This window comes from Chrysemys picta, chromosome 3 (genome assembly GCF_011386835.1).
Source record: "Chrysemys picta bellii isolate R12L10 chromosome 3, ASM1138683v2, whole genome shotgun sequence".
In the NCBI taxonomy this organism is placed as follows: domain Eukaryota; kingdom Metazoa; phylum Chordata; order Testudines; family Emydidae; genus Chrysemys; species Chrysemys picta.
The window spans coordinates 122,979,735-123,004,003 of record NC_088793.1 but is presented as its reverse complement, the minus strand read 5'-3'; the positions used below and the strand labels follow the sequence as shown (position 1 = coordinate 123,004,003).

At 42.3% G+C, this 24,269-nt stretch overlaps 1 protein-coding gene and 1 long non-coding RNA gene across 3 annotated transcripts in view; one reads left to right on the top strand and one right to left on the bottom strand.

Annotated features, from left to right (window-relative positions):
• Nucleotides 1-5,196, bottom strand: part of QKI (QKI, KH domain containing RNA binding) — a 305,977-nt gene extending 300,781 nt beyond the window's left edge. The window contains 1 exon segment of the mRNA XM_065590404.1: nt 4,867-5,196. Within this exon segment, the coding sequence (XP_065446476.1) occupies nt 4,867-5,008 (142 nt within the window). The 5' untranslated portion in view covers nt 5,009-5,196.
• An 869-nt stretch (nt 5,197-6,065) lies between these two features.
• Nucleotides 6,066-22,742, top strand: LOC101941910 (uncharacterized). Of its 2 annotated transcripts, none has more exons than XR_010600143.1 (2): nt 6,066-6,675; nt 20,542-22,742. It is a non-coding gene; the product is annotated as an uncharacterized LOC101941910 (long non-coding RNA). The 2 variants fall into 2 exon arrangements; XR_010600144.1 differs by lacking the exon at nt 6,066-6,675 and adding an exon at nt 17,109-17,350.
• Nucleotides 22,743-24,269: the final 1,527 nt, after the last annotated feature.

Here is a 24,269-nt window from a genome sequence, read left to right as displayed (position 1 = left end):
TAGGCCTTGATCCTCCAAAGGCCTGTGCTTAACTTTGCCTATGCAAGTATTCTCATTTAAATCAATTGAGCTACTCATGTACAAAGTTAACTGAATTATCCCAAAGAAAAGTATTTATGGACTTGGTACCCAATCCTGCAAACCTTAGTCATGCAAGCAGCCTGGCTGAAGACAACTGGATTATTCTCATAAAAACTATGATTTGGCCCTTCATAGTTCCACAACTTTCATATGCACTTTTTTAGAGCCAGTGTACTGGCTAATTGACAGCAACATATAAGTAATGTAAGCCTCCTTGAGTCTGGATGCATTTATAGTTTAATTTGTTGTAACTACTGTTACTCAGGTTGATGCAGCATGTTTTACATTTGTCTGAAACTAATCCTATTCATTTCCAAAAGTAGGCAAAAATAAAAAAACCCATCTCCCAATTCATCATTTCCTTTAGAAAGTGTGTGTCTGTACACGTTTTTGATTGGGTTTATCTATAGTAATTCCTTCACTCCTAAAAAGAGCAATTTAACAACATGAAGTGAAAGACTTTTGGGTATAAACAAAGAGCTGTAATTCTTCATAGGAGTCCACATGAATATCCTCAGAAAGTCAAAGGCCGGATACCCTTAGTGATGCGTACTACCAAAGAGTATCAGAATCTTGCCATCTGTAGCATCAGCAATTCAAAGATATTCTTAAACAATAAGCTAAATTCCTCTAAAAGTCAGGATTACTGCCACATATAAAAACATTTTCATGTCCATGGTTGAATATTCTCACTATCTAATGTGATTATACTCATTGACGGAATGTCTGTATTTTAGAACTACCGTCTGTTAAGATCAGAGTACACTTTTTACTTTTTCTAAAATAGTAAAAAAATGTTAGTTAACAACTATAGTTTAATAAACCTAATGTTTTTTAGTTTGCAGAAAGTCTCAACTAAATAACTTCCATTTATTTTAAAATCTCAGTCTATAATTAGAGTTCCGAAACCTTTATTTCTAGGTAACAAAGTCCAAGAAATGAGATAACTTATTTGTTAAGTGAAAAAGATTATAAAAGGGGAAAGCAAAAAATTGAGTTACCAAAATTCATAATATAGGTTAAATTAAACAAAATGTTTAAGTATTTTAGAAACTAAAATCAAATGTAAAAAATTCAAGTCCCATTTGATGGTGCAAACAATTACAGGAAATACAGCCCATTTGACATTCAGGAACCCCCCCCCCCCCTTCCAACAGGTTTGCACTAGTCTGATAAAAACAATCCAACTTCCTACTTATTATGATGTTCATTTTAAACATCCTTGTTAATCTACCAAAGAATTATTTTACACATGAGTTAAAAAGGCTACAACTTGAAAAATACTTGTAAGCTAAGCAGAAAGCCAATCTTCGAGTTTTACAGTGAAGTTGATGTTTTTTTGTTGTTTTTTTTTTTGAAGTCCACGTTCATACCCACCACTATAACCTTTAAGCGGACGTTAAACTGCAAAAAAGCTACGTCAGTGGTCTTCAATTAGAATTCAGCACAAGATATCAATATCTTCAAATATCAACCTTTAGAGAAATGTACAGAAAATGAAAATATGTTTTGGATAACAAAGTTCAGAGTAGAATGGGCTGTTTTATAAGTCATTTAATTAGTTAAATGTTCTAACAACTAAAGAGTAAAAAGAGTAACAAAAACCCGAGACAATAATCATATAGCAGAATAGCTGGTTCAATTTCTGCTTCTGATTTAACACTGGAACTACAAGATAACATGCACTCCATTTGTTGTCTTTAGATAAGGCCATGTGTAAAATATTCTCATAAGAAAACTTCTATAATCTAGAATAAAGAGAGAAAATTAATTTTACTTAAAAAAAATTTTAATCAAGGTTATTTTAAGTGCTTGTGTTACTATAAGTAGGATGGTAAAGAATAAAAATAAAAAAGACTCGGTTGCTAATCCTTTGGAAATATTATGTCTCCAAAAGCATAAATAATAGAATCTTTACAAAAGGTAACCTGTTTTGTGGAAGCTTTATTAAAAGAAAAAAATAAACCCACACCTAGAACAGAAACTACCACTACTATTAAAATAGAAATGTGATCTATTAAAAAGTGAACCAAATATATTTCTGCTAATGATGAAAAATAAACTAACTCCCTTTTTTCTTCACTTTCCTATGCCTGCTGCCTTCCTAAAAACTAATTAATATTTGGTATTATTTTGAGAGTTACTACTAAGGAACCTTAAAATTACTGTAATTATATACAAAACCTCTAAGTGCTCTAAATAAAATCTTGGGTGTCCTAAAAAGCTAGACAACAAATTAAGGTAAATCTAATGTCGTATCTGGTTCAAAATATTTAACTTGCTCTTTTTGTTGCCAGAGCGCACACAGTTTTGCAGAATTTTTTCCTAGCCCATTGTGATGTGTGTGTAAAAAGTTGGCTAAACTTTTCTATGATGCATGCTTTTTTATGAAAGACCTCAAACTAACAGTGCATATAAGCTCATAATTAATTAAATACAGAGATATATATTTAAGCATATCTTCAAATGTAATTCTTGATTGTCTTCTAGTAAAGTTGCTAATTTTAGTATTAAGGTTAGTAAAGATCTTACAAATCTGTCCTCATCTTTCTCACAAAAAGAAATAAATGGCGCCCCTTAGTGTTCACATTTTTAAATCTTCAGATAATTCACTGGATTTGCAAGCAACTTTTTTTTTTTTTTTGGGACATTCCAGAAAGTTTTCTGCCCCCACAATTCTTCCATGCAAACACCAACGCAATCAGGAAAAAGCAGGAAGCCTTAAAGAAGAAGTAGAATGCTTCCTGGGCTATTCAGAAACAAAAAATGAACAGTTAGGAAAAAAAGGTGAAAACAGCTTGAACATTCAGTAACATTTTTAAACTTCCACCACAGTCCTCATATCCATTATTTTGGATTTAGAAAACTTTGATAAAAACAGATTTCCAGGGCTTCCAGGATTCAACCACCTTCAAAAGATGCAGTGACCTCATGTATTCTTCTATTTCAATATCCTTTTGACACCAGCGATGTTTCTCTCTTTTGTTCTCATGACCAAACTTTTAGTAGGGCTCCCCCCCCCCCCCCAAACCAGATCATATAACCCTGAAAGACTTCAGGAATTTAAAATCCATCACCAGGCCTCTGTGAAGTTCATTTATGTTTAAATGTGTCTTCATCATCCAGTTTCTTCTTGATTTTACATCCCTTGCTTTTCAATCGTTCTGAAGAATATTTTCACAGTGACCATAACTATATGTTCTAAGTGGTTTTCCTTTTGATTACCACCTTCATTCACTGAAGACTTATAAAATCAATCCTCCAAAACACATGAATAAAAACTTCAAGGAAATACTGTTTACTAGAGTCCAGTTGTATCAATTCTTGTTTTTCACCTGTCATTTCCTTCAAAAAGGTAAATTTTTTCTAGGTATGTTATTTTCTGCTGCAATATGGTCACATTCTCATTTTTACATATGGTCTTTGAATTTTTTGTCCTATCAAATATATAAACAGTTTTCTCCCTTGGGGTCAACCGCTTGATGAAGTTTTCTTTCAAATAAGAAGGATTTGACTGCAGACAGAAATCCTTCCCAATAAGATCTCAAAATCCCATAGTTTGTGTTAAAACTCCCCAGAATCAAAGCTGAAACTCTTTCAATGGCTTTCATTTCTACACAGATTAAAACTAACTCTTGTAATTATATTAAACAGATTTCCGTATATCCCCACCAAACTGAATGGCTGTACATTCAGTTGAGTACTATTGTTTGTGCACTTGCAATGAAAAAACCGGTACCCCAAACATACAAGGAACCTTAAAAAAAAAAAAAAACTTAATACAAGGAGACCACAATAAAACAGATATAAAAAGGAGAAAGGCAGTGGACGTGTGCCGTTTCAAACAGTTGGCATTATTTTAAAATGAGACCACTGATTTGTAAACACTTTCCGTGAAAATGAATTATTAACGGAGAACGAATGTGGCCCTGAATAAGCGGCCTCTCTGCACCCTTTGCAAGCAGGAGTTGGGTGCGGGGCTCAGAGAAGACGGCGCCCTGGCTGGAGGCAGCAGCGGACATTTGGCAGCAGAAGAGAATTTATTTCGTAATTCTTTTCAGCAACTATAGTCACACGTAGGAATCTTTTCGTTAGCGTCTTTAAAATATGACAACTGGGATAAGAATTTGCTCCCTTCGCGCACACTGGGAATTTTTTAATTATTACTTTGTGACCAGTTTGGGGTGGGGTAACGCGGGGGCCCATGCCAGAGCACGGAAGGGAGCGCAGCCATTCCGGTGTTAGTCGTTCAAGTTCAAGCAGTTTCCAGAACAGCCAAATCCCGACACCAAACACCCTTCCCTTGCTCCAGGCCCACAAAATGAGTCTATTAACTCTCCCATAAAACACGCCACACAAGACCCTTCTCTCCTTCCAATACTTTCCAGCGTGATCCAGTAGCCACACAGCTTGCAACCGACCCTCCCGTCCCCCCACTTCCCCCCAAACCACATTCCTCAGCGCCTTTCCCCTTCCTGTTCGCTCCCTCTCCTCCATAAGGTGGTGATTCCCCTTCCCCCCGTTTAACAGACGATGGGCAGAGAACCGGGGGAGGGGGGAACCACACAAGGCGAGACCCCCCCCCCCAATCTCTGCTGTTACAGGCAGAAACTGGGGGAGCCCTTTGTTTCGTGGATTGACATGGGAGGCTGAGACCGAGTCTAGAGACACCCGTGAGGAGAAGGAGCCAGGGAAGAGCCCACCCGCGGCTCTCGGGGCAGGAATGGAGGACGGAGAAGGATCCAGGGAGCAGCGCGGAGGCCCGGGGAGGGGGGAGTGTTTTACCTTCGTCCAGCAACCTCTCGAGGTGGTTGAAGATCCCGCAGAAGTTGGGGAGGCTGCTCATCAGCTTCTTGTCGTTCATCAGCTGCATCAGGTAATCGGGGCTCGGCTTCGGCTTCTCCTTGGTTTCCATTTCCCCAACCATATTCCAATCGCGCAGAGCCCGCGAGCGCCCGCCGCGCAGCCCAACCACGGCACGGGGCGCCCGGCCGGATCCGGGCGGGGAGGGGGGGCTCCCCGAGGAGGAAGAAGATTCAATCAGCAACAAACCAACCCGCCACCGCCGGGTCCCGGGTGCAGAAAAGAGGAAACTCGGTCTCCCCCCGTTCCCCGGCTCCCTGCGCCCCCGGCCGGCCGGCGCAGTCCTCCAGGTCCCCCCTCCTCCCGCGCGCACACGCTAAGCCCAGCGCCTCTCCGCGGCACTGCCCCTGCCTGCTCTCCGCGGCGGGGGAGGGGGCCGGGCAGCCGCTGCTGCTGCTGTTGCTTCCCGAGGAGCTGCCGCCGCCGCCGGTTGTTTTCTCCCGGCCGCTGCTGGTGTCTCTGCCGCCGCGCTGCGCCCGGTGTCCTCACCACCTCCCTCCCGCTGCCTGTGGCTGGTGAGTCTCAGCCCCGCCGCCGCCTCCTCACTTCTCCTCAGTTCGCTCCGGAGTTCGCCTTAGTCCAGGCTGCGCTGGTAGCAGCGGCGGCGGCGGCAGGGGAGGGGGCAGGACACGCGGGGGGAGGGGAAGGGACACGCCGGGGGGAGGGAGCAGGGGCGGGGCGGCCGTTAGTCAGGGAACAGCGGCGGCGCCACTTGGCGGAGCCAACCCGCGCCTCACTCGCACTCTCGGGACTTAGTGGGGCGGGGGGCGCAGCTCCCCAGGGAAGCGCTGACGGGAATAAGGAGAGGCGGAGCCAGGAGGCCGCTCCGTGCCTCTCTTCCCCTCTCTACACACACGTGAAGAGCTACGTGCGGCGCACGCGGAGAGGCTCGCGCTATTCCCCCTGCGCGCGGCCCCGGCTCGCCTCTTAAAGGCACGCATGAAAAACTCTTCAAAACAACAAACTCCTGTTACTTCATTCCGCGAGGGGGCGGGGCTGAGTCACGTGCTGCGGGGGAAAGCCCCGACGCTGCGCATGCGCGACCGTGATCTTCACACTCCGTTTCGAGGGTGGTGTCGCCTTGGCGCCGCCTCCTGTGGAGGGGACGCAGGGCGCGTCATGGGGTGGGGGGAAGGATACGCGGTGCGCGAGGAGTAACGGCCAACGTTTACAGCGGCAGCGATGAGGGAGACGGAAACGCCGCCGCCGGAGGCGGTGCGGGGTGGATGGGAGGCTCCGCCGCCTCCGATAGCCACGGACGGGAAGAGGGAAACGCCTCGTGGTAGCGGCCTTCAGGCGACCCCGCCCCCCTGCACTCACACACCGCGGCGCCCAGTAGTCCAGGGGCGCGGAGCCGGCGGGCTTGGGTAGCCTGCGCTCAGCAGCGTGACGGGCGCTGTGTGCCAGCGGCTTAGGGGAGGGACAGGCGGGGGTTGGGGGATAGTTTACCGCCCCGCGGCCTGGAGCGGCGCAGCCCGCACGGCTCTTTAGGCGTATCAGCCCTGGCGATGTCTGGGCCGCGCAGCCCCGCGATGCTGCTGGGTGCATGGCCGTGTGCTGCCCGCCGCACCAAAGGCCCCGGCCGAGGCGTTTCTCATTGAAGAGGCAGCCGTGAATCGCGAGGAACAGCGGGGCGGGAGGGGGCAGCTATACAGCAATGCCCAGCCCTGGAGGGCCGAAGCGTCTCGAACGCCAAAGCACTGAGCGCCCTGAGCATTTCATTTGAGGATGGTAATATTAAGTGATGAGAACATCATCAATAAACAAAGGGCATCATTTGTGACTTGCTCAGCAGGAGTAAAATGACTTAGGCGTGTCTGCACTACAAACTTAAATAGCCCCATATTAGGCTGACTTACAGCCGGGATAGCTCAGTGGTTTGAGCATTGGCCTGCTAAACCCAGGGTTATGAGTTCAATTCTTGAGGGGGCCATTTAGGGATCTGGGGCAAAAATCTGTCTGGGGCTTAGCCCTGCTTTGAGCAGGGGGTTGGACTAGATGATCTACTAAGGTCCCTTCCAACCCAAATACTCTAGGATTCACTGCAGTTGGTATCCAACTGCTCAACTTTTGTCAGTGGTGCACATCCTCACCAGGAGCACTTCCACTGGAGTAAGAGGACCAGTGTGGGGGCTGAGAGTCCAGGCTCTCTCATCTCCGTGCAGGTTCCTACCAGGAACTTGGCTGCCCCCATAACTCTGGGTGCCCGCCCCGTGGGGAGCTCTGTGGCCAACACCTGGGCAGCTGTTCGGCTCCCTGTGGGGAATGGAGAGCCTCAGTGCAGGTAGGTCGGCAGCAGGCTGCCTGGGAGCCAGGGCAGCCAAGCTTTAGGTAGAGCCTCCACCCAGCCCCCTGGGGTGTCAGCCCAAGCTGGGTGGCTTTCTTGTCAGTTTCATGGCTCACAGCATGGAGCTGTGAAATTGACAAGAATGACAGTAAACAGCCAATGTAAATAACCCACAGTCTCTACCCTGACACTGTGTCACCTTAACTACACCAATGTAAGCCCTGTGCCCTCTCATGGAGGTGGAGTTGTTATGTCAATGTACATCAGCAGGCGTAAGGCTGTAGTGTATACACTGACATAATTAGGTCAAGGGAAGCTGTAGACCAGGCCTCATAAAAAACAGGTTGATAATAACAATAATTGGAATCAGGTGTCAAGAGTATTTTTTTCCCTGGCACAGTAAATTAAAACATTGTATGTGTTTTCAGATAAGTAGGTGAGCATTATTTGTGTGTGCTGCCCCTGTTACTCTATGAACAATGGTATCACACACCCAAAACTGCCCCACTCACTCTCCTGGTTCTGCTTTGATTTTGTTAGTCATCAAACTTTTAATGAAATGTTAACATATTTAGTACAGTTAATAGTCTGCCTGGTGCTTTTTTTTTTTTAATAAAATGAACCAAGTAAAGGAATTTAGTCATTTGTCACTTTAGAAGTGATGTTATAGTTCATGTGATTGAAGTCAGTTGATCTTCAGCCACATGCCTCACCTGTGTTGTAAAGTGTTTTGATATCTATAACTGAAAAACATTCAAAGAGCTAGGTGTTGTTGATTTTTCAAGTATGATAGTAGTTCAAGTTCTATATATACACAAATCAGTGCTCTTTTGAAAATAAACCATTTTAAATTTGTTATGCTAAATAAAATGCAACCAAAATTAAACTAAGCAAAACCACATTTTGAATCAGTCTTCCTGGGCTAACTAGTGCTTGATTACTATTGGTTATTGTTTAGTATTGACAGAATGTTTAGGGAAAAGCGGAGTTGTCAGTTTAGCAAAACTAAATAAAATGACTATTTTAAAGTGTTTTCTATATCTTCCTATTGTAAATACATATCTTGGAGTTAGAGAATACCTCATCTCATTTCTGTGTGAGGGTTTGGTTTGAATACCAATATTTTGAGCAAAGTTAAGATCAGGTAACTTCAGATCAAAGTTAAGATCAGCCACTAAAAAGTGGCTTTTTAGTTTCTCTATATTTGGAAAATAATAAACACATACAATATTAGTTTTGTTCCCAAAGAGGGAGTAGCAGTATTATGAACTAGTTTCTTAAATTAGATTCTTACTCTTCCAATACCTTTGCAGCAACATTTAAAGCACAGCTGTTGAAGCTGTAACAACACTACCCCAGTTGAACAGCAAGGTTACAGGCTTCATTTTTTCCTTCTGGATCTTGAATTTTTTGGCTGTTTCTCAAATGTACGTGAGTAGTTCACATCTTGACCAAGTACATTTTAGGGATTTGTAACAGAACAGGGTTTGTCACATACAGACAAGTGAATCTTAAGGCTACATTTGTGTCCTTTCTAGGTGCCACGGTTTAATTTTTTAATCTGGTGTGTGTACATTGTGTTCCTATATTTAAGTCATTCTTAGGGGTATGTTCTCAAATTGAAAAAAAAATGCAATTATTAAGGACATCAGTGAGCAAATAGACAGCCCCCTTTTTTTACTTTAATAATTTAGTGAATTTAAAGCTTGTATCAAATTTACAATTTTGGAGAGCTAATAGGGGAAGCATGGAAGAAGTAATGCGAGCAACTCCATACTGCCTCTGTGTCTTAACTATGATCTGAAGGAACTATTTCCAGTGTGAGATGGTAGATCAGTCTCCATGAGCCAGTTGTTGGCATTTCTACTGTGACCACCAATGTAGCTAGGCACAAATTACTCCAAAGATGCCCTTTATTTTTAATGTCTGTTACACAGAGCATATCTGTACAAAAGCTGTGTTGTGACAATAACTCATAATAATTTCCTAGGAACATTAATAGAAGATAACTGTCAGTCAGCAACCTTAAATAATCAAATTAAGATAACCGTTCTATCTCAGAATCATACTCAGGAGCATACCCTCATCCTTCCCCAAAAACCCTGTCAGATATATGGGTTTTGCAACATACCTGAATGGTCATCAAATTTGGGCAGTTTCAGATTGGGAGAGTGGATGACAGTAGGTTTCAGAGTCCTAGGACCCTCATCCAGAACAGCCTGCCAAAACCGTCATCTTGATTGTGGCAAGGGATATGATCTAACTTAGGGGTCGGCAACCTATGGCATGCGTGCCAAAGACGGCGTGCAAGATGATTTTTAATGGCACACTGCTGCCTGCCAGGGTCCCGCTCAGCCCGCTGCTGAACCCCAACAGCGGGCTGAGCCAGACCCTGGCAGGCAGCAGTGTGCCATTAAAAATCCTGCCTGACCCAGCCCGCTCTTCTCTGCCCCACACCTACCGCTCTCTCTGGCGGGGGCAGGGGGCAGAAGCAAGCTTGCACCTGCCAGCTGCTGCTGTACAGCAGGCTCCGCCGGCAGCCAAGTTTCACCCTCCCCCGTCTCTTCCCCCAACGTGCTGCATGGCGCCCCGCCTCCTCTCCCTCCCTGCTGCTGATGGCCCTTGCGAGGGAGGGGAGAAGAGCAGCCCCAGCGCCCTTGCTGCTCAGACCGGTAAGGAGGCGCGGAAGGGAGGCAGGAGCGGGGCCTTGGAGAAGGGGGGTAGGAGCGAGGCGTATCCCTCCAGCCCCCTGCCGTGAGCCACTCAGGGCAGAGAGCACCCCCCTGATCCCAGCCCACCCACCCCAGCCCTTTGCCCTGACCCCTGCATCCCCCGCTGCATCCCCCCCACGACCCCATCCCTGATTCCTGCACCCTCCACACATACCCAGCCCCCTCACAACCCATGCCCTGACTCCTACACCCCCTCACACGCCCCCAGCCCTCTGCCCTGACTCCTGCACCCTCCACACATACCCAGCCCCCCCCACACCCCCTGCCCTGATTCCTGCACTCCCCACACCCCCTGCCCTGATTCCTGCACTCCCCACACATACCCAGCCCCCCCTCACCCCATGCCCTGACTCTTGCACCCCCCCACCCTGAGCACCAGGTTGGCAGCGGGCTGAGTGGGGCCAGCAGTTGGGACCCCAGCTGGCAAGGGGCTGGCAGCCAGAACCCTAGACCAGCAGCGGGCTGAGCCGCTCGGCCTGCCGCCGCTCTGGGTTGCCGGCCCCGCTCAGCCCGCCGCCGGTCTGGGGTGCTGGCCTCAGCCCCTTGCCAGCCAGGGTTCCGGCCGCAGGCCCCGCTCAGCCCGCTGCTGGTTTAGGTGAACGGAATCCCAGGCTGGCAGCGGGCTGAGCAGGCTGGCGGCTTAAGATCAGCATTTTAATTTAATTTTAAATGAAGCTACTTAAACATTTTGAAAACCTTATTTACTTTACATATAACAGTAGTTTAGTTATATTATATATAGACTTATAGAGAGAGACCTTCTAAAAAACGTTAAAAGGTATTACCGGCACGCGAAACCTTAAATTAAAGTGAATAAATGAAGACTTGGCACACCACTTCTGAAAGGTTGCCGACCCTGATCTAACTCAGTGGTTCTCAGCCAGGGGTCCAGGGCCCCCTGGGGAGCCCTGAGCAGGTTTCAGGGGGTCTGCCAAAATAAACCAGAGAGCAGGGTCGGCGTTCAACTCACTGGCCCCAGGGCAGAAAGCTGAAGCCCCTGCCCAGGGTTGAAGCCCAAGCCTGAGCAACTTAGCTTTGCGGAGCTGCCTGTGGTTTCAGACCCTGGACCATTTGCCCTGCTTGCTACCCTTTAATGCTGCCCCTGGCTTTTAATCTGGATATGCAGAAAAACAGTTGTGGCAAAGGTGGGCTGAGGAGTTTTTATAACATGTTGGGGGGCGGGGGGGCCTCAAAAAGAAAAAGATTGAGAACCCCATATCTGACTTGAGTGTTTCTGACTACATCTGTGGCAGTCTGTCACAGGGATAATCTCTTAGGTAGGTCTCAGGCCATTTAGGGCTTTGTAGGCCATAACCAGCACCTTAACCTCTACATGGACATCAGTAGGCATCCAGGCCCCATCCTGAAGCATTGATGTCTTGTGCGCTCAGCAAGCAAGCTACCACATTTTGCATAAGCTTGTCTACAAATGGTTTTAAAAGTATAGCCCCCATAGAGCATATTGCAATAGTTTAATTTTGAGGTAACAGACATAAATAACACTGGCAATATCTATATCTGAAAGAAAAGGCTTGGCACAGATCATAAAAACCCAACTTGGTTACTGCTGTAATGGGATCATTGACAGCAGCTGCGAGGGGTGGTGTTTAATACCACTCCCCAGCTGCAAACTCTGATAACCAATGCTAGATCACTCTTTCAGTCAGAGGGGTTGATATTACCTCCACTGTCTTTTCCAGCTGCTTCCGAGAGCCTGTCATCACCACCCTTCTGTTGTCGGAGTTCTGCTTCAGCCAGCTCTCTCTCATTCATGTTCCAATGTCAGCTAGACATGTGGCTGAGGTACTGAGCCACATCGCTGTCAGAGTTGGATGAGAGACATCTAACTGGGTGGCATAAACAAAGATACTAAACACTGCATCTTTCAACCTTAACTTTTTCTGTTTAAGAATAGATTGAGATTACCCAGCCTGATTAAACATATTCATATGCTGCTTGGCTCACATTCTACTGACAGCAGAGTTTCAAGTGTAAATATTAACTTTGGTACAATATTTTAAAATTTCTCTTTGATTAGAAGATCTGAAATATATAGATATGTATATATGTTGACTTGCACTGAGAGACTGTGAAGTGCTGTCTGTGCTTCATGCTGTATAATACACGGCAGTTCTTGACTCCAAAAAGTTTGTATTCTAAAAAGACAAATAATGCCACATAGGGAGACCAACAGTAAGGTTCTGCATTTTTTAAAGCTTTTTGGTAATGAACTGGTATCATTTTTGATGATGTGGTTTGGTAATAAACTATTGCCTGTCAGTCTGAAAAAGTGACAGAATATGGTTAAGTTTTTCAGCCATCTAAAGGTCTTGTTCCTTTTCAAAGAATAGTTCTCTATAAATTCCCAAGTTCAGTAAATACAGAATGTTTTACTGAATACTTTACAAAAGATTGAGGAGGAAAGAGTAACTGTTCACTCACTTGCTTGGCATCCCTTACCCCTCATAATCCCAGATGTCCCCTCTGCCATAGGAGGCAAGGAAAGGCAGAAACAATATAGGTCAGAAGAGTCTCAAAAATTGTGGAAGGCAGAACACACACTCAACAGCATTTTGCCAAAGCTAAGGGGAAGCCAGGCACCACTGTGGCCTTTGGTTCCCCACACAGAGGTTCTTATGCTTGGAGTTTGCCCACAGACCTTCATGTTCTAATGTGTTCAGAGGCCTAGTGTCCTGCCTTAATATAGGAGTTCACATCCTTCCTTTAAAGCAGAGCAGCAGGAACAGTGTCTGATCACTCAGAAGTCTCAGGAAAGTGGAAAAGTTCACTGTTTTTCTATGAGAGAAGAAGATGGGGCCTTGGTTGTTCTGGTAGCATCTGACATTCTTTTCTTTGTCTTCCTCATCCTACTACCCAGAGATTTTCAGTTGAACTTGGGAATTATCTACTGGGATATAGCAGTCATATAGTTTGTAGCTCTCATATCCCGTAGGGTCCCTTTCCCAGTTTCCACAGGACTTCAAAGGCCATGAGACATTTTTTTACTAAAGTACTTTAAGATGTTAAATGAAAGGCACTATACAAGTGCAAAGAATTATTACTTAGACTTATACATCCCATAGGATCTTTTCTGACAGTTCAAGAAGCATTTCAAAGCATGTGCCACTTGTATTGGCACTTCTGCACTCAGATTCAGCCTGAGATACTTGTTTGGCTATCACTGGACATCTAAGCAGGGATCACTGCAGTCAGTAAACAGGATCTTGGGCTCAAAGCCAAAAAGTGGCAGCTGCCGTGGCTCAGAAGAAAGCCAGATCACTTGGATTACAAAACAATCCAATTACTTGATACAAAATCATGTGACCCTGTTTAGCTAATGGTTTGCTACTCATCAGTTTAAAATAAAGTGGTTTAGTGGCAGGGGAAGTATGCAAGACACATGTTCCTATCTAAGACAATTGGATTGTGATTGGAAACTGTAGTATATATATATATTGGGAGCTATAACACTACAGATGTGTCTGTGCACCAATGAGATGGTACTCACAAGCATGAACTTGGTGTAGTTTGGAGTAGCATTAAGGCCTTTTGATATCTTCGAATTTTCCTCTGTTTTATGCGATGGCCTGGGATGCATCTCCATGCTCTGCGTGTCCCTAAGTCTCCGGCTGCCAGACTCTGGGACTGGACGACAGGATGGATCACTCAATTGTCCAGTTCTGTTCTTTCCCTCTGAAGCCTATGGCACTGGCCATTGTTGGAAGTCTGGCTAGTGGGCTAGATGGCCATTCTTATGTTCTTATATTTGTAAATTTAAAAAAAAAATTAAAACAATACCTGCTATATGTCTGACTTCATGTTTATTTCTGAGATTCTGACAAAAACACCTCACTTTTAAAATTTTGCTTTCAAAACAGTTATGAACAGTGAGTTGGTTGGCAGAATTGTTACCAAAAAAAAAAGGGATATCTCCTGAATTTAAAGGAACTGCTCATTTGAATAAAGTTTTTCAGGATCAGACTGTCTAAGTGCCTACATACCATTTGTGCTATAAGAAAAAAAAACAAAGATAAACTTAGTTAATGTGCATGGTGTAGTCCCATTGATTAAAATGCTATCACGTTGTCTTGTTTTTCGCAAGCATAATAGTTGTTTTAGAGCTGTGAATTCGCCTTAAGTATATGTAATGGGGAAAATGGACTGTAAATTAGAAGTCCATCAAGAAGTTCTTTTGTCTAACCATAAGAGCAAAGCCAGATGTGTAATCATCAGGACTTCAAGCTGGAAGTATGCCCCACATACTAGATATATTGCTGTTTAGTGTAGCAGTCACTATAGGTCAAACTAGACTGTCATTTCCAATGTCACTTCCATTCTGACCCTCCTTTTTCCTCCAGTTCTCATAATGTTTTCTCAACAAATTCCTTGCAGATTGGAATTTTCCATGTTTGCTCTAAACCCAGAGGTTAGAGGGTTTTTTGAAAGCTTGAACCAAATCAGTGGAACTGTGTTTGAGTTGTGAGGGTGGGAAGAGGAGGAGAGAGAAGCAAACACTTCCCATATGTTCAAGAGACTCTTTTGCTTGTACAACTCAAAACCACCCAAATCTAAAGCTTCAGACTTGTTTTATATATGTGCAAAGTTCTTATGTATATGTATTATAATTTAAGTGTGTTTACAAGTTCACTGAAAAGACAAAATTTGTTAAGGCCACTTAATCTCATTGGCAGAGGTGGCAAGCTAAGCAGCTTTATATCATAGAATTTACAAGATCACTCCTGAATTAAGGATGACTGTTAGAACTCTAGCACTAGAAGTTTCTCAGGGAGAGAGCTATTAGTATGGTATTTATTAAGAATATGATATTTGGATCCACCAGAGTTTTATGGCCTCTCTTCTATAGCCTTTTGTATGTGAAGTTTGCTAGTATGAAAGGCTATTGTACTGCTAATACCTGACATTTTTTGAAAAACACTGAGCATATTAGGTTTTATTCTTAGTCTTCCAGCTCCTGCCTCCACTTTCTGAACTGAGGAAGAGGCTGTTCCCTATCTTCATAGGCAGCAGAATGTTGATTTTTGCATTTTCCCAAATATTGTGATCCAACATCCAGTTTTGCAGGTTGCATATTACTGTTGTTTTTATTATTCACAAGTTAACGTTAGTCTGATTATGACAACACAGTCAGAGACGCAACAAGTCACAGCAGGAACTGTGTAGAAAACGTTCCTCAGGCAAAGCACGGGGGGGGGGGGAATCCTTTTTAATTAAAATACCACTATAAAGAATCAACAAAAACTCACTACTCCAAGTCAGGTGTTGACTAGCCATTCCTAGGCAGTCTTCTTTCCTTCACTAAGGCCTGGAGAGTCCCTCACGTTCACCAAGCTTGCAGACTATTTCTACCCTCCAAAAATACAGGAGGTTGGGGATATACACCTCTACCCCGATATAACGCGGCGTGATATAACATGAATTCGGATATAATGTGGTAAAGCAGCGCTCTGTGGGGGCAGGGCTGCACACTCCAGCGGATCAAAGCAAGTTCGATATAACGTGGTTTCACCTGTAACGCGGTAAGATTTTTTGGCTCCCGAGGACAGTGTTATATCGAGGTAGAGGTGTACAACTATACTCAAAGCTTTCTCTTACCTCAAGGAAACCCTGTGTTTCCTACCCTCTGACAAACAGGCATTAGTTCTTAGACCTCTGATAGCCAATTTCTTCCAAGAATAACGGGGTCTTCTTCCTAAAAAGCCAACTCCTCTCTTTTATTTCATGTTCCTTTCCTGATCATTTCTTCTAGGTGGAGCATTTCTGGAGATGTTGCACAGCTGATTTGCATTCATGGAGGGTTGTATTAAACCTTTTTACCCTGCTCCATTATGGATTTTATATATACCCATTATCTCTCTGACTGTAGATATGATATCTGGGAACTCCACCAATGGTATTTCAGATTGGGTGGAGATCCCTGAGACAGATTGACAGCATTTAAGATTATTAGTAATGGAGTCCTTTAAAGAGACCTGTGTTAAAATAAAAAAAGGTTGAGGTCCAAATCCTCAAAGGTAATTAGGCACCTAGCTTTCCTTGAAATTAATGGGAGTTAGGTTCCTAAATAACTTTGAGGACCTGGGCCTGAGGGGTTATGTTAGTGGGGAAAGATTGGATTATGGAAATCAAGTAAATTTAAGAAAAAAATTATCTTCTCTGTTCCAGTTGGGTGGGTGTCAGCATGAAACCAACATAGTACATTAATCAAATTTGCAACCCAACTAACTTTCAAATGTAAAATATATTGTGACCAAGGAGGGCCATTTTACTTAAGGTATTTGTTTCTGTTTTGCCTTTTTATGTTTTGGTTGGAGAACGCATTAGGTGAAAGACAGCAATTTTCATTAGATCTCACCATTTGGCTGTCTTTTGGCCTTGCTCTTATAATAACAAAAAAGATGCTGTGACCTGGTAGTTTCTGATCAATAGCTCAGCCTTGTGTGAAGCCATTATTTTCACCATTTTACCAGCTTACACAATTCAGAGGTCCTCGGATCATTTTGGATAAAAAGATTGTCTAAACACAGTGACTGTACCTCCCAAGTTCTTACAAAATTTGTACTTCTTCCTCACTAATTTGATTTCTCAATAGCACATAAAGTAAGGACGTAGAATTAAATACTTACACAATAAGCATCTTTCTATTTGTAAAAACCTCAAATTTATAAAATGACATTTATGGTGTAAGAGTGACTGCATTATAACAGAAGTGATTAGAATAATTCACTGAAATCTCAGGGACAAAAGCACTGTATAAATGCAATATTCACATTCTTTCACAATATTTTTATTAGGGAAACTAAATATTTTTCTTATTTCTCACAGGAAGGTTACTGGGCCTCTTGTGAATACTACCACAAGATATAAATAGCATATGTTAGATGTAACAGGCTTAATATTTATACATATACGGAGACACTAATTCTGATTTGGTGTTACAGTAGAATTAGACCCATCATGTACAATTTTTCAGCTGTGTGTCAAACAACAGTAAAATGTAAGATTTTTCTGTATTCTCTATGGGAAGGGGATAGACCTTGATCCTAAGTCTTTTCCATCATTAACTATCATCCAAAAATTGTTTACATACATCCTGTTTGTCTATTTATGTCAATTACTAAATTCAGACATCTGATGCACATGGAGAGGGAGCAAACAAGCAGGTATGCCATTAGAGAAGCCAGCTACTCCCAAAATATGAGGCATTTTGCTTCTCCTCCAGAAAAATTACATGATGGAACAAAACATGCGCATCCTTTTGCAGCCTTTGCAAAGCTGGTCTGTTTGGTCATGCGCAGAAAACAGCCAAGCAGTGAGACTGAGATTGTATTGACAAGAACAAGATGAATGACCCCCTGGAGACCATGGGGTTTGTATGCTAGTTTCCACTACCTTTTCATCCTTTTGTACCCCCTTTCAATTCACATGCAGATTAACTTAGACCAAGTCCTTACTAAATACTCTTTTTCACTTTAGTTTGGAAGGTAGACGGGAGGATCTAAATATTTATGAGGCTTTTTTTCTTCTGGTTTATGATGCACTCTTGTTGAATGTTGAGGAATTACGTTAATGAATGCATGCCTGCACACACAGACACAGAAACCAGGCAAAGGGGAAAAAAAACACACAAAGCTTTGTCAGCTCTAATGTCGGCACTTACCAAACAGTTCCCATGGAAAAAAAAAAAGGCAAAGAGATTTAAAATCTGTTGCCAGGAGAAAAATAAATTGTACAGCTGAACACAAAAGAGAGAACAAAGTTTCATCTTTGCTTTCCTCAGCTGCAAATGTAACTCTTGTTTCAACTCAGAACAGATTTGAACTAAAACATGTTAATTGAAAAATGAAAGCTTTTCTAAAAAGCGTTAGCTAGTTTTGTGTGTTCAATAATGAAGTAAAGATTAAGCTTAAAGTATTGTACACACACAGTTTGTCTTAACACCAACAGCAAAAATATGACCCAGATTTTTTTCTTATGCAACACTGTACAGGTGCCTTCATTTAGCTTGCATATTATATATATAACGAAATGAAATAAATTTTTATATATCATGAAATGAAATACAATTGTAATATTGTTTTTAATTATTTATGCCAGTTAAAATTTTATTTCATTTCATTTCCACTCCTTTTTTTTTTTTTTTTTTAAATGGAGATATCCCATCTCCTAGAACTGGAAGGGACCTTGAAAAGTCATTGAGTCCAGCCCCCTGCCTTCACTAGCAAGACCAAGTACTGATTTTGCCCCAGATCCCCAAGTGGCCCCTCAAGGATTGAACTCACAACCCTGGGTTTAGCAGGCCAATACTCAAACCACTGAGCTATCCCTTCCCTTCCTTGTTTGGTATGGTTATGTCTTTTTGGAAACTAAACCTACATTAAAAAAAAATAAAAATAAAAGCCTACAATATACTTAAAATAAGACTTTAGCTATATGTAGTTGAATGTAAACCTCCTTTAAATATGAATAATGCAAAACTATAAATTAAGAAACCTTTATGGTTCTTTTTATAGAAGGAAGAATATATTGTATTAAAAAACTAGAACTGAAACATGGACATATTAACTGCTTCAATATCACGTTGTCCAGAAGAGTCATCTTCTCAACCTTTAATCATATCTATCCTCCCCCTTCCCTTTTTTGTTCTCGGGTGCACACATAGCTGTTGCAGACAAGGCCCTGCTCATAAAAGTGGGACAGTAATTCTACAGTATCCTTTCATAATCATGCACCAGGACATGAGATTTTAAAAATGCTTTTGTATTATCATTTAAAAACTCATTCAATCCATGCCAGAATGTTAACTCATAGCTCTTAAAGTGCAATAGAATTTCAATGTCTAGGCTCTGTTATTCATATTTATAATATGTCTATCTGGATTTCATAAAAAGTTACCCTAATAAATATGTTCCTGTTTTATTGTAGTTTATTTTCAGGATGTTCAAGTTCATATGTAATTGGATCCGATAAAGCCATCTACCTTTCATTTATTCTACAGCTATCATTTATGTCAGCTCCAAATATTGGCATTACTATTTTCAGTGACTTTGCCTATGGTACCTAAGGGTTGTGATAAGCAAAAATTCAGCTCAATAGGTCCCAAGGTAGAGAAGTTCTATATAGCCAGATCTGAATTCAGTATTGAGAAATAAAATTACCTTAAAACGCCTATTCTGCTCTTTCATCCTATGGGTAAAAATCCCTTTTTTGGCTGTATAAAAGATATATTGCCAATAGTGACAATGGGTTAATTTTTCAAAACCTATTGAAGTGCCAACGTCACTTGTAAAAATAGGAGTTAGGCACTTTACAATTTTTTACCCCATATCAAGAGAACTTCACTGGGTACATCTGAAGAGTTTTCAGATTTCAGAATGGGGGAGCAGAAGTAACTTTCCTAGTTTGGTTGCCAGCAATTCATCCTGCCAACTGGTCATTGATTTTCAAAAGATTGTTTGTTACTTCCAAAGAGGGCAAGTGTGAATGAGGGAATGAGTCATCCTTGAGCAAGAGCCTGCCTAATCCCCATGCAGTGATGAGTCAATCCTGTGCTCAACTCCAGCCAATCCAGGAGCCAGGAGCTGGCCTGGTGACTCTTAGGGCAGGTATATGAGCCTTACAGGAGAAACAGCAGCTCAGCCTGCCCAGTGTTACTTCATGGCTTGAAACTCTCCTCTCACTGATAGTGATAATAGACTCCACAGACTGTTGCCTGCTCCCATGGTGTTTTGACTCCAAACATATTCCCAGTTCTGTTCCAGCCTTGCTCTTGCTCCTGTGTACCTCCCAGCTCTACTCTTGCTTTATTCCAACCCTGCTCTTGATGCTGGCTTTAATCTCTTGTCCCTAGTTCCTGGCCTGGCTGCAATGGCATTGACCACTAGTCCTACTGTCAGTGCTCCAACTACTCTGGGGATCCCTGGGAAGCAAATATTTGCCCCCTCCTACATAACAATTTGTCCCTCCTTTTCCTGTGCTTTCTTGTGGATTATTTTTATCCTCATATAGGTTTAAAAAAGGACTGTGGCATAAGGACAGGCTGGTGGGAGGCTGTAACAGGAGCAGGAACAAATTGTGGGGCAGATGAGCTATGGAAGAAGAAAGAAGAGGAAAGTCCAGAACATGGGGGGGAAATGAATAGGAGGACAGTGCCAGAGACAGTAAAAGAAAGTCCCTTCAAAAGGGGGCAGCATATGCCACCAGGAAGTAGATGAACAGGAGTGATGAGGCATAGAGGGAGTCCCTATATTGGGGCAGCAGGGACTGAACTGGACCCAGAAGAAACTTGTAAGGGCATGAGGGAGGTTCCTGGTCAGTGAAAATAGCTGCCTTAGGTGGGGAAGGTGACCAAAAATAGGCCCAAGCTAGGGAGCAGCCTTGTGGAATGTGAGAAACCAGGAAAAAAGCCTTAATCAGAAGAGCAGCTACCAGAAAATGGCAGAAGCAGAAAAGGAGCCAGTTAGTTGCAGCCACAGAAGCACCAAGTTAGGCAACCCACAGGGAGGAAGGAAAGGACAGTGTTTCCACCCCTAATGCTATTATTTTTGATTTGTATTTCAGGAGCACCCAGCGACCACAACTAAAATCCAGATCCCCATAGTAGGAGAAAGTCCCTTCTGATGTAATGATAATCTAAATAGACAAAGGGTGGGAGAAAAAAAATATTGTTCCCAGTTGGGGAACAGTGGCACAGAACATGGTAACACAGGAAGTCATTGGCTGAGTCAGAAATTGAACCCTCATTCTACTGCATCCCAGCCCAGGGCCTCAACAACAAGACCAGCCTTCTTCTCTGTAGTGCCTTCTTTGTAGTCTCACCAGTTTGTCGGAAAGAAGGGTCAATTCTGAGGACCTGGAAACTCTTGTCTGGGCCAACAGATTTCAGGTGTTAGTGAGAAGTTTGGTTTAGCTGGCTTACACTACTAATACAGAGTTTGAAACACAAATACAGTGCATAAGCTGTGCTTTCACTTCCTGTGGGAACCACCTGTAGCCACAGATTCCAAACCTGTTAGCACCATCTCTGCCTCCAAAAGAAGAAAATGCTCAAATGCAGCAGAACAAACAAATCAAGATTCTTAAAATAACAATTTCAGTGAATTTTGCAGCCAGGGCCACAAATTTGCCCCAGTGATCGCTTTCTGTGCTTGTTCAACCTTCCTTCAAAAGCACACAATGCTAGGAACAAGTTTTTCACCTTCCTGAATCAAAAGTTCTGCAGTGAACTGAGAATTTAGGACCAAATTCTAAATCCTTACTTATGCAGAGTAAGATTGTCAGTGAGACAGACTTAAATATAAAGAGCCAAATCACAGTGCTATGCAAGATTACTCAAGTGAGTAAAGTTTACAGCACAGCCTTGCCCTTTGTTGCTTGCCAAATGAAGAACTTGAAGAATCAAAGGAAGTGGTTTCCATGGGACCAAGGAATCTTGGTCATACTCAGAAGCCAAATGTAGTTAAGGCTGTAAAAATTATACAACACACAAGTTTGTAGATCATTTCTGCCTATATTCATCCTTGACAACTAACATTAAAATTAATAGCCTGTTCTTTCAATCTAATTTTAAATATTGGCACGTTTTATCTTAAATAAATCAGATACTCCTTAAAAAATCTCAAAGATTTTTCATAATTTGTATAATGCTTGGGCTAAGATTGTTCCTTATGAATTAATGCACAGCTATCCCTTTTTCAGTGCCAAAGCTATCCCTTTTTCAGTTGATACATATGTGATGCCAAGATGGAGCTCCAGTGAGTTCAGGAATGGAGTTGGGGACATACCACTCTACACAACCCACAAAGAGTCTAGTGATTTCCACAGTGTAAGAGCAGAATAAACGGTCAGACTTGTACGACTTCCCACTGAGTCTCCCACCCCCAACCCTCATGGCTGCTATTGAGCAGCTGCCGAGGAACCCAGCCAATGGAAATCCCTTCTATTCTTGTTTTTTTCTAATGTGCCCACCACTACAGTATCCAACTGCCCATTTTGGAGCTGTGATGTCATATGGTAAAGAGTCCAACAAAGCGTCCCCCCAACTCTCTGCAGAGACAATCCCTTACCTGCAAATACTCAAGACTATGGTAATTGTGAAGTAAAACAGCCTCCAAAATCTATGATATTTCACCCAAAGAGATTGAGTCAAGAAAAACCTGAAATTAACTTTGGAGAGCTTTCTTCTCCCGTTGGCCCCTCTTCTGGGCTTCTAGTTAAAAAAATCAATTGAAACTTGGTTTTAAAAAAAAATTACATTGTTGAAAAAACAGATGAAATGTAAAAAAAAAAAAAATACAGCACACAGTAGTTTGGGCCTAAAGTTTCCAATTAAGGAATATGTAGATCTTAAATCAAGATACAGTAATTTATCACCTTGCAGTCTTGTTACTTTAATGATAACCAATTCTGGTGGTTGTTGTTGTTTTGTCAGTATTTTTCTGTGAATAGGAGCATTTTGATTTTTCTTGATTTTAAATAACTGTTGGACACCAGGGAGTAAACTTAGGCAGGAAGCTTACATAAACCTCAAATTTAAGCATAGTTCTTCTGTGAGAGATCATTCAGTCTTTCTAAACTATGTCAACTGAATTTGTTTGCATAAATGTAATTCTGCCAAATGTTGATGCTCAGAAACTGAGTCCTAATTAGATGATCTAATTTTAGAGCTTTTTAAAAGTTAATCTCTGAACCAGTTAACTTTTCTTGCCCTTCTTTAATTTGTCTTCTTGATTTTCACAAAGTATTAAAAGTATCAACCTAGAGACAAGAAGCATTGTACTATCATTTTGTGAAGGTTTACTACGGGAAATAGGCACATAGTACACCTTTTGTTATGATTTTACTATGGCTGTTTTAAGAGTAATGTCACAAATAGGAGGGTGGTTCTGTCCCTAAGGCAGAGTTGTGGGATACAGGAGATCATTTCAGTTCTAGTTTTGCCACAGATGTCCTCTGTGACCTTGGTTAAGTCACTAAAGGTAGGTCTACCTACACTTGCACTGAAAATACTACAACAGCTGCAGCACAGTTGTAGCACTTCAGAGTAGACACTATCTACTCTAATGGGAGGGGTTCTCCCGTCAGTGTAGTTAATCCACCTACCCGAGGGGTGGTAGCTAGGTTGATGGAAGAATTCATTCATTGACCTAGTACTGTCTACACAGGGGGATAGGTTGGCATAGCTATGTCTCTGTAGGGTGTAGATTTTTCACACCCCTGAGATTTTATAGCTATGCCAATGTAAATTCCCAGTTTAAATCAGACCCTAGTCTCCCTATCCATCAGTTCCCCATCTGTAAAATTAGGATAATAATAGTTCCTTTTTTCCACCCTTTATCTGTCATGTCTATTTAGATTATGAGATATGTGGGGAAGGGACTGTCTCTTCCTTGTGTACAGCATCTAGTACAATGGGACTCTAATGGCATTTGGAGCCTGTGGTACAAATAATCTAACAAAAAGAGGTTTGCAAAGCAAAAGAAAGAGGAGCCTTGTAACAAAGGGATATTAGAGCTCCTATTCAGAGCAAATACATCCACTAAAATATATTTATAAACATGCTTAATGTGCAAAACATTAGGTTATTGTATCCCCCGACAACATAATTACAATAGTAAAATAAACAATAATAATAAAGAACATGTTCAATATGTATTTGACAGAGATGTTGTAGTTAATTTCCTAAGCAAACAAATCTTTGCATCATATATAGTCCCCGTTCTAAAATCTGATAACAACGCTACATTTGAACTCAAAATAAACTAATACATTTGGTGTATAAAATAAACAGTAAAAAAATACTGGTTTTAAAAAGAAATAATAGCAAATCCCTCTCTTTAGCACCACCCTATTAATCATTTTAGCCATTTTTAAGGTCATGTTATATATCACATAATTACAATATAGTTTGCAAAAACTTCTGTGTTTATCAAAGGTGAAATTCACCTCTATGCATAAAGCCTACGGTTTACAAAGGTACTCATGCACCCCAGCACAAGGCCTATGTACTAAAGACCTGCATAAATCCTCAAGCAGAACTCAGGCAGAGCATAGGTCTTTTGGTGGCCCTGCACACACGCATGAATTTCATTCCAACAGTAGTAGCTGTGCATCTTATAGCCTGTTTGGATGAAAAGAATGAACATTGTAAAAGATGACAGTGCTGTTCAAAGAGGGAGTATAGGAAGCAAGAGCAAGCTTGCATCAATTCATGAAAGGTCAAGTCTGTTATTTATAGCAGTAATCCTTAAAAGATAAACCAGGAATAAAAAAAAATGAATCCTTCGATT